At 45.5% G+C, this 11,421-nt stretch overlaps 1 protein-coding gene across 1 annotated transcript; it reads right to left on the reverse strand.

The window, feature by feature from the left end:
• Positions 1-726: 726 nt before the first annotated feature.
• On the reverse strand, positions 727-1,551 carry LOC113406648 (olfactory receptor 1440-like). The gene has a single exon (XM_026652455.1). The coding sequence runs from the start codon at positions 1,549-1,551 to the stop codon at positions 727-729; it is 825 nt and encodes a 274-aa protein (XP_026508240.1).
• Positions 1,552-11,421: the final 9,870 nt, after the last annotated feature.

Here is an 11,421-nt window from a genome sequence, read left to right on the forward strand (position 1 = left end):
TAACTCCAGGGTCACAGCTGAGAACAACAAGCAGAGGGGAGGGACTTAGGCCCCACCCTCCTCATCAGCATCTCCCATTCTCTCACTTAGGTGGCTCCCTGCCTAGTGTGCTTCCTTTGTGGATCCCATTCCTAGGTGCCCAAACTCTTACCGTGCATTGTATATGGCACCTAACCTGGGGCTGGAGATGCCACTGGGTGGTTAGGTATCTAAAACACTCACCATTACCCAAGTCCCTTGGTGGATCTGTGCCCGAGTCTCTCTGTGCCTCAGTTTCCAAATTGTGCAATGTGAATAATACCTCTCTGTGGCATTATGAGCATAAACACTTTGCAGACTGGGAGACATTCCCATGCTACAATCATGTGGCCCATAAAAGTACTTTAGAGTGCTAGATTAGTAAAATTGAAAATTTTATCCTTAATGTGGGGTTTTGAATGGCATTTCCTAGGGATTTCTACAAAGAAAATACATATCTCAATTGTTACATGTAATAGAAGCAATTCCCCACATCTAACACCAGCAGGTTTTGAACCCAGGACTGTCTAATCCACTACACAGCCCTCTGCCACTTAAACTAGAAGAGGAAGTTAGCACCTTACTGGTAGCTGTTAAACTCTAGTACTTTGAAGTCTCACCATGCTATACGCTAGCAGCAAACCTGAGCAGTCAGCTATTGACACCTTTCTGCTTCTTTATTATACATTCAACATCATGGTGTTTGGGTTACTTGGGAGCTGAGTGGTTCTTTCCCCCCAGTAGTCTTCTGAGAACTGCCTTCACCTCCTTGTTTTTCAGGCTGTAGATGAGGGGATTTAACATGGGCATTAAGATGCTGTACTGGATGGACACCAGGCCATCCAGCACCACCGAGGAGGCCGAATTGAGTCTGAAATACCTAAACAAGCCTGTCCCATAGAATAAACCCACCACAATGAGGTGGGAGATGCAGGTGGAGAAGGCTTTATGCCTGCCCTCCTCAGAGCGTATCCTCAGGATGGTGGTGAGGATATGAATGTAGGAACCCAGGGTAAGGGAGAATGAGACCAGACCTATCGTCAGAGCAGAGGTGGGAAACACCATATCACTAGTGAAGGTCTCAGAGCAGGACAGAGCCACCAAGGAGGGGAGCTCACAACTGAAATGGTTGATTGTGTTAGGCCCACACAAATGTAAGGCCGACAGAGGGAGCGTGTTGATGAGGGCATACATAGATCCAATCAGCCATGCACCGGCCACCAGCTGACTGCAGCTCATTGTCCTCATATAATGCAACGGGTTGCAAATGGCAGCATATCGGTCAGAAGCCATCGCTGAGAGAATGAAAACCTCACTACACCCCGACAGGAGGAGGAAGAACATCTGGGCAAAGCAACTGCTGACAGAAATGGTTTTCCGCTCTGATAGGAGGGTCTCCAGCATCTTAGACACCGTTACTGAGCAGAAGCAGATATCTGAGAAGGATAAATCGGAGAGGAGGAAATACATGGGGGTGCCCAGTTGGGGATCAGCCCTTCTCACAGACATGATGGACACATTGCCCCCTAGCATGGTCAGATAAATAAATAGTAACACCAGGAAGAGGAAAGTCTGGAGCTGCGGATCACTGGGAAGTCCCAGGAAAATAAACTTGGTCACCGTTGTCTGGTTTGCCATGGACATTTATTCAGCCAAAACTGTGTCCTGTAAGAACAGAAAGAAATAATAGAATCATAGAACTGGAAGGGACCTCATCTAGTCCAGTCCCCTGCACTCATGGCAGGACTAAGTTTTATCTAGACCACCCCTGACAGGTGTTTGTCTAACCTGCTCTTAAAAATCTTCAATGATGGAGATTCCACAACCTCCCTAGGCAATTTCTTCCACTGCTTAACCACTCTGACAGTTAGGAAGTTTTTCCTAATGTCCAACCTGAACCTCCCTTGCTGCAATTTAAGCCCATTGCTTCTTGTCCTATCCTCAGAGGTTAAGAAGAACAATTCTTCTCCCTCCTCCTTGTACCAACCTTTTATGTACTTGAAAACTGTTATCATGTTCCCTCTACGTCTTCTCTTTTCCAGACTAAACAAACCTGATTTTTTCAATCTTCCCTCTTAAGTCATGTTTTCTAGACCTTTAATCATTTTTGTTGCTCTTCTCTGGCCTTTCTCCAATTTGTCCACATCTTTCCTGAAATGTGGCATCCAGAACTGGACACAATACTCCAGTTGAGACCTAATCAGAACGGAATAGAGCGGGAGAATTACTTCGCATGTCTTGCTTACAACACTCCTGCTAATACATCCCAGAATGATGTTTGCTTTTTTTGCAACAGTGTTACACTGTAGACTCATATTTAGCTTGTGAATCATTGGGAAGCACTTTTTAATACCAACACCCTCTTCTCCTCTCTTCTACCTCCCCAAGCCTGCAGCATTTCCCTGAGGCAATATTGCCAAAGGGATTTAGACACCTAAAGATGCAGATAGGTACCTAGGGCCATATTTTGAAAGCTCCTACGGAAGTTCAGTGGGAATTAGGCAACTAGACACATTTGAAAATCCCATTAAGTGGCTGGACACCTCTAAAAACGTGACCCCCAGCTCCCATTGAAATCAGCGGCTCCTGTCTTGCAGGGTGGGGCCCAGCTGTGTGTGTTGCTACCTGACGCTCAGGGTCACAGCACTGCTCACTAAACGTTTGGCCTGCCTACTGCTCCGCCATGAAGATGGAGGGGCAGCTGGGTCAAACCAGAGAGGTTCTATGAAAAAATGATAAAAGGAGGAAAGAATTTCATGCAGTTCTACCTATCTGTGTCTTTAGACACATCTCTGTCTATATACTTTTGAAAATCTGGTTCCGGGTGCACTGAGATCCCTGAATGGGGCATGGATAAGAATGGAACCCATGACCTCTGGCTATAAAAGCATGGGCTGCTAAATCTTTAGCTCTAGAAGCAGGTGTATGAGACATAGGCTATAGTGGACAACCTCTGTCTAGTCATAGAATCATAGAATATCAGGGTTGGAAGAGACCTCAGGAGGTCATCTAGTCCTACCCCCTGCTCAAAGCAGGACCAACTCCAACTAAATCATTACAGCCAGGGCTTTGTTAAGCCTGACTTTAAAAACCTCTAAGGAGGGAGATTCCACCACCTTCCTAGGTAACCCATTCCAGTGCTTCATCACCATCCTAGTGATATAGTTTTTCCTACTATCAAACCTAAACCATTGCACCTTTTTTTGTCATCTGCCACCACTGAGAACAGCCGAGCTCCATCCTCTTTGGAACCCCGCTTCAGGTAGTTGAAAGCTGCTATCAAATCTCCCTCACCCACACTCTTCTCTTCTGCAGACTAAACAATCCTAGTTCCTTCAGCCTCTCCTCATAAGTCATGTTCCCCAGGCACCTAAACATTTTCATTGCCCTCTGGTGGTCTCTCTCCAATTTGTCCATATCCTTTCTATAGTGCGGGGCTCAAAACTGGACGCAATACTCCAGACGTTGCCTCACCAATGCCAAATAGAAGGGAATAATCACTTGCCTTGATCTGCTGGTAGTGCTCCTACTAATGCAGCCCAAAATGCCATTAGCCTTCTTGGCAACAATGGCACACTGTTGACTCATATCTAGGTTCTTGTCCACTGTAATCCCCAGGTCATTTTCTGCAGAACTGCTGCTTAGCCAGTCAGTCCCCAGCCTGTAGCAGTGCATGAAATTCTTCCGTCCTAAGTATCTACCTCTCCCCACAGCTTAGTGTCATCCGTGAACTTAGTGAGGATGCAATCCATCCCATCATCCAGGTCATTAATGAAGATGTTGAACAAAACCAGCCACTAGAAAATGACAGTCACCTTAACATACTATGGCTCATGCCAAGACAGAGATATGTTATTATGAAAGAGTCAAGGCAACAAGAAGATACTGTCATGGAAAAGGTATTTCAGCTCTGAAAAATGACCGAAAAATTCCATTATGGGCTATGAAAGCCAAGCTAGGGTCCTCCCAGCTCACACATCATCACCCGTGATACTATTTCTGTGTTTGGAAAATGCATAGCCATTCTGCTGCTGATGTGAGAGTCGGAATCAAAGACAGCTCCTTCTCTCTGAGTATGAAGCAAGGTTTTGGTTTTTAAGTGTTTTAGTCACTAACAGCTGCTGAAGAAGAAGGTGCCATTTTTACATAGTCACTTTGCACCCAGGTGTCTGCAGTTGCTGGGTTAGTTCTCCCTGTTTGTACCTATTCTTTAGACCACATGACACTAAGCTGCCAAACCAGATCAAGCAGGGAGTCCATCTCAGCCAGTATGGTGTCTTGCATACCAACAAGAGATGAAGGTTAGTCCTGGGTTGGTGCATCACCCAAGCATATTGGAGCTGTGGTTCAAGTCTCTGTTCTTCTCCTTTCACAAATTACTTAACCTCTTTGTGACTCAGTTCCCCATCTGTATAAAGGGGATAATAGCACTTTCCTACTCCATGTTGATCTTTGGAGGTGAAATACATTAAAGATTGTGTGACACTTTGGTATTGAGGTCCATATTAGTAACTTAGGGAGACAGGGCGAGCTTCCTTAGGGGTATGAAAGGACCCGATCTTTTCCTGAATGCTGCTTAATTATTGGCTTCAATTTTATCATGTGGCAGTGAGTTCCACAGGTTAACTGCATTTGTGAACATCGTGTGAAAAAGAATCTCCTTTTGTGAGTGTCAATTTTTCTGCTATTCACTTCTATTGAACAGCTCTCCTCTTCTTATTGAGACAGGAAGAATAGAAGTGTCTGAACTTTCTTCTCTGTGCCATTTAGTGTATTTTGTATACTTTAATCAAGTGTCTACTTATCCATCTCAACTCTAAAGAGAAGTGAGCTCTGTATTCCACATCAGAACATACCACATTGTTCCCTCCTGCATGCATTATTTTTTTCTTCAACACTGAATTTCATCTGCCTTTTTGATGTCTCTCTATCTAGCTTGGTCAGGTCTCTCTGAAATTCCTAACACCCTTCTCTGTCTTGACAATACAAAACAATTTGTTTCATTGGCAAATTTTCCTAGCTCACTTGTTTAACCCCCATTTCCAATCCTCCATCTGTTTCACTATCCCCATATGTAAGCGGGGGAATGGTCCCGCTATTGTGGGGAACTTTCCTGGCTTATACACCAGTGAAGTGGGCTAGCAAAAGGATCTGAGTCCTCCCTCCCACTTCCTTTACCCAGATCCCTGCCTGACCTAGAGGCCTCCCCTTCCACTCTCCTGTGTGCCAGAGTCATTGTAACCCCAACAAGGCTGGGCCCAGGATTCAGGGGGGGCTAGACCCCAAATCTTGTTGTGGTCACTTAGGACAGGGGACAGGGTGTCCCCACTCCAGGGTGCTCTCTGCACTGGATGTTTCCCTGACCCATTGATCATTACATACAGTTCAAAGCAAATACAATTTATTAAACAGCAATCAATTTTAAAAAATAAGGAAAAAATGGGAAAGGTTAAAAGAAAACACATCACCCTGCTCTGTGACACGGGGACGTCACAACCAGCATCTCTGGAATGTAAGGGAAGTTCAGTCTGTTCTTCACAAGCCCCAGGCCTCCTGCCCCAGCCCTGGCTGTGCTGCAGGGATGCTGCCAGTCAGACATTTGCTCTGGCAGTGGCCACACGCCTTCAGGCTCAGGGTGGCTGGACCCGACTTCCCAGCATCGCCCCTGTCCAGTCAGGGTTACGATCCCCCTCCAAGTCTGGTCTGCAAGGTGTCTTGGCTGAGGGTGTCTCCCTGTGCTGGGCCCGTTGTCCAGGGTCCCCTTTGCTCTCCCCAACTGCTCACTGTACCTGGCTCTGGACTGCCCCAGCCCCAGCTCCACTCTCCCTCAGCTCCAGCTCCACTGTCCCTCAGCACAGCTGCTGCTGCTGCTCTGCCTCCAGCTCACTGGGCTGCTTCTCTGGCCCCTCTGGCTCTGGTTGCTGCAGCTTTGCTCCCAGCACAAGGTCTGCTCTGTGGGCTGCTTCTGTGACTCTGCTCCCAGCTCTGACCTGCTTCCTGGGCTGCTTTTCTGGCCCCTATGGATCTGGCACAGTTCTGCTCCCCAGATCAGCTTCGGCCCCTGCTGTCTCCTTAGCTTGGCCCCACTCTGTCTGACCCAGGCAATTCCAGCTCACACAGAGGACAGTACCCACCCCCGCAGCCTCCTGACTCCCTCATTAGCCTGACAGCCCTATCAATCAGGCTGACCTGGAGCATTGGCCTCTCCCCATTTTTCCTGGGGACTGTCAGTCTCAAGGTACTGATTTCCCATCGACCCTTCCTCTTCCTTTTAGTACTGGGCACTAGCCAACCAAAAATCCCCACTGAGTTTTAGAAAGGGGACAACAGTCCCTTTATACATACACACCCATCTTTCTGTTTACCTAGCTATACACAACACTGGTCCCATGGTGCTCCAGCAGTTTTTTAGTGAGGGTTCTGAGCTGCACCTCTCTTACCCTGTCCGTGCCCCTCACCACCCCGTAGAGCTGGGGCTGGGAGCAGGGCCATGGATCTGGGAGGGGGGGACTCAGTAACAGGTAAGGCAGAGGAGGCTGGGGCCACAGCTAGGGGCGGGAGCCCTGGGCGTGGGCCTGGCAACCAGGAAACTGCATGGGGGGCCGGTAACAGAGACCACGGGAGCACACGCGGTGGTTGGGCAGGACTCCTGGGGCTGGTTGTGGAGCCTCCAGGGCCTCAGATGGGCTGGACCCAGGAGGGGTCTCTGGCCAGGACCCAGGGCCGGTGGCAGGGATGCCGGGTGCAAAACCTGAGGGTGCTGCAGCACTCCCTGCATCCCTACTTTCCACACATATGCACGGTCTGTGAAATGGAAGCTCAAGGCATCCCAGTGTTAATTTGCCAAATTGAAAATTGTTCTCTTAATCCCATTCTTTGTTTCTTGACTCTTAAGGAACTTCTGATCCATGACAGAATTTTACCCTTCACACCATGATGACTTAGTCGTCTTCAGATTAAATATAATGTGCATTAGCTGCCATCTTCATAAAGAAAAAAATCCACAAAACAAAATTAATATTTCCTATGATAAAGTTCCTCCTCTGCCTTGGTGGGTCCTGCACTTATTGGCGGATTTGCTCGCCTCAGAGATTCATGGCAGTCCTCAATTTGGCCACTTTTGTTAGTGGCTCAAACCTGCCATTCATTCAGCTAACCTCATCACTGGCCAGCATGGGGAAAGGGAGGAGAAAAATCCCTGCAGTCTCTGCTGACCCACCTAGTGGGTCAAGGGATAGGCCAGGGACCTTACCCTCTGGTGGGACCCACAGTCCAGGTCACCTCCTCTTGTCTTAAATAGGGAGTGGAAGGGGATGTGGGGAACCCAGGCCTACCTTCTACTCCGGGTTCCAGCCCAGGCCCCTATGGATTGCAGCTGTCTACAGTGACTCTTGTAACAGCTGCGTGACAGCTACAACTCCCTGGGCTACTTCCCCATGGCCTCCTCCCAACACCTTCTTTATCCTCACCACAGGACCTTCCTCCTGATGTCTGGTAATGCTTGTACTTCGCAGTCCTCCAGCAGTACGTGTACTCACTCTCAGCTTATTGCACCTCTTGCTCCCAGCTTCTCACTAACTGAAGTGACGTCCTTTTTAAAACCAGGTGCTCTGATTAGCCTGCCTGTCCTAATTGATTCTGGTAGCTTCTTAATTGGCTCCTGTTGCCCTAATTAGCCTACCTTAATTGGTTCCAGCAAATTCCTGATTGTTCTGGAACAGCCTATTATCTTACTTAGGGAAAAGGGACCTGCTTATTCTGGGGCTAATACATCTACCTTTTATCACTCTCCTGTACGCCCACCCACTTCCTGGATCCCAATAGGATCACTCTCCTGTAGCCATCTGGCCTGACCCTGTCACAGTCCCCTAAAAGTGACATCAGTATATAATCTAAAATTTCTTTTTTTGTTTGTTACTTTGCAAAGTACTAATAGTCACATAATGTAGGATTCCCTTGTGAAGTTGCACTCTATATGATTTTTTGAACTATGCTGATGAGTGTGAATATAATGTAACTAAACTATACTTCATGCAAAAGGTCTCTTGTATGGTATCATTACAAAGCTTATAATCTACAGAGTGTGGTCATCCTATTTGTATAAATGTATCTCTATTGTCTCTGAAACTAGAAATATGAAATATAACTCTGAGGACCTATTGTAATTGTGGAAAGCGTGGGCCATTAATGGTGGTTTGGAATCTTGATGGCTCCCATCAACCAGGACAATTGACTGTGGATGGCTCTGTTTTCAGGCAGACCTTCCTGTGAGTTAGGCTGGGAGGAATGAAGACTTGGGGTCTCACAGGACATGTGACCATGTCCCCTGGTACTGAAATCCATCTTAAAACTGGTGCTTTCCCATTTAGAAGGGGGGGGAGGACCCAGAGAGACAAAAGATTCCCGCCTTGTGCCAAAGCCATATAAGGGGATGGAACAGAACAAAGGGGGCTGCAATCATGAGAGATCCCCTAGCTACCACCTGAGCTGGAACAAGGGTTGTACCAGGGGAAAGGATTGTGCCCAGACTAGGAAGGCATCCAGTCTGTGAAAGAAACTCATTGAAACATCTCTGAGGGTGAGATTTTATCTGTATTCAGTTTTCTTACTATATTAGGCTTAGACTTGAGTGTTTTGTTTTATTTTGCCTGGTAATTCACTTTGTTCTGTCTGTTACTACTTGGAACCACTTAAATCCCACTTTCTGTATTTAAGAAAATCACTTTTTACTTATTAATTAACCTAGAGTATGTATTAAAACCTGGGGGAGGGGTGCAGACAGCTGTGCAGACCTCTCTATCAGTGTTATAGCGAGCGAACAATTTATGAGTTTACCCTATACAGGGTAAAACAGATTTATTTGGGGTTTGGAGACCCCATTGGGAGCTGGGCATCTGAGTGTTAAAGACAGGAACAATTCTTAAGCTGCTTTCAATTAAGCCTACAGCTGTTAGGGGATGTGGTTCAGACCTGTGTCTGGGTTTACAGCAGGCTAGCGGGTCTGGCTCAAACCAGGCAGGGTACTGAAGTCCCAAGCTGCCAGGGCAGGAAATCAGGGGCAGAAGTAGTCTTGGCACATCAGTTGGCAACCCCAAGGGGTTTCTGTGATCCAACCTGTCACATCCCTCTCTACTTTTTCCCTTTTCTAAGATTGCAATTTATTTTAAATGTTACAACAATAGAAAGAACATAAGAATGGCCATACTGAGTCAGACCAAAGGTCCATCTAGCCCAGTATCCTGTCTTTTGTCAGTGGCCAATGCCAGGTGCCCCAGAGGGAGTGAACAGAACAGATAATCATCAAGTAATCCATTCCCTGTCACCCATTCCCAGCTTCTGGCAAACAGAGGCTAGGGACACCATTTATAAGACAATTTCTGTGCTTATAAGATCTGCATACATATTACAGTGTGTGTGTGTGTTAATCATAGAATCATAGAAGATTAGGGTTGGAAGTGACCTCAGTCCAATCCCCTGCTCAAAGCAGGACCAACACCAAATAAATCATCCTAACCAGGGCTTTGTCAAGAGGGCCTTAAAAATCTCAAAGGATGGAGATTCCACCATCTCCCTAAGTATCCCATTCCAGTGCTTCACCACCCTCCTAGTGAAATAGTTTTTCCTAATATCCAACTGTCATAACTATAAAGGGAAGTGTAACAGCCCTCCTGTGTACAATACTATAAAATCCCTCCTGGCCAGAGACAGCAAAATCCTTTTACCTGTAAAGGGTTAAGAAGCTCAGGTAACCTGGCTGACACCTGACCCAAAGGACCAATAAGGCGACAAGATACTTTCAAATCTTGGTGGGGGGAAGGCTTTTGTTGTGTGCTCTTTGTTTTGGTGGTGTTCACTCTTGGGATTAAGGGGGACCAGACATCAATCCATGCTCTCCAAATCTTTCTGAACAAGTCTCTCATATTTCAAATTTGTAAGTAACAGCCAGGCAAGGCGTGTTAGGTTTATCTTTGTTTTTTTCAACTTGTAAATGTTCCTTTTGCTAGAGGGTTTACCTCTGTTTGCTGTAACTTTGAACCTAAGGCTAGAGGGGGTTCCTCTGGGCTCTTTGAATCTGATTACCCTGTAAAGTTATTTTCCATCCTGATTTTACAGAGATGATTTTTACCTTTCTTTCTTTAATTAAAAACCTTCTTTTTAAGAACCTGATTGATTTTTCCTTGTTTTAAGATCCAAGGGTTGGATTGGTGTTCACCAGGAAATTGGTGGAGAAGTCTCTCAAGGCTACCCAGGGAAGGGTTATAGTACTTGGGAGGGAGATATTCTGGGGGGGAGGTAGACAGAGTTTCCCAAATGACTCATAAATAATTTGGGTGGTGGCAACATAACCAGATCTAAGCTGGTAGTTAAGCTTAGAGGTTCTCATGCAGGTCCCCACATCTGTACCCTAGAGTTCAGAGTGGGGAAGGAACCTTGACACCAACCTAGACCTCCAACCTGCTACTCTGCTGGTTCAGAATGTAATGACCAATGATGAATTATTTATTTATAAATTAATTTAGTAGTAGTGGCCATAAATTTGATTTTAACTTCATGTACCAAAGGATGGCTATCCAAAGTTTGTGAACCTTTGAAAAACCTTAAAAAACACACACAAAAAAGAATTCACATAAAAATGCCATTGCTCTACAGTTTGTTTTTAATACATATTTTTTCTGTATTTCATAACAATTTGAAGAATTCATAAAACAGAGATTTTTATTTTAGTTTGGCATACTCCTGTTTTGAAATTCAATGTTATGGATGGGGAATTGTGAGTCAGTTGTCCCATATTTTTTAAAAAATTAATTGTAATTTTTTAGGTTCACTCAGCCCTAAAAATCAACACTTCAAACTAAATCTGAAAATGATTGCCAGGGCAGAGTTTTTATACTCTACTAAATATGTGGGCTGTAAATTTCTGCAATAGTGATAGGACTAGATTGTCAAAAAAGTTCAGGGACATATTTTTAAAGGTATGTAGTCAGCTAAAGATGTAAATAACTGCCTAAATGGGTGTTAGGTGCTTTATTGCTCTTTTAAAATCCCTCTATGTGTCTAAGTAACTTTAAAAATATGGCCACTGGCCCTTAGCTCTCACTTAGGCATCTACACGAAGTGATCAGATTTTCAAAAGTGCTTAACCTCCAGCAGGTCCCCTCTCCTGCCCCTTCTTAGCAACAGGAGATGCTGGAATCTGTTTCTTGGCCTTGGAGAATCTAGACAAATCACTTAGATAGCTACATGGGATCTGGGCTCATTTGAGCACCTGACCAGCAGTGATCTTCAGATTGGAACCAGCCAGAAATGTTTTCATGAAAGGTTTTTTTCATCAGAAAATAGCAACGTATCAAAACCAGAATGTTTTGCTGGAAATAGTTGGTTTCAATGAATTGCCCAACTAAA

The sequence above is a fragment of the Terrapene carolina genome, unplaced genomic scaffold (genome assembly GCF_002925995.2).
Source record: "Terrapene carolina triunguis isolate 2854851 unplaced genomic scaffold, T_m_triunguis-2.0 Scaffold114, whole genome shotgun sequence".
Taxonomy (NCBI): Eukaryota; Metazoa; Chordata; order Testudines; family Emydidae; genus Terrapene; species Terrapene triunguis.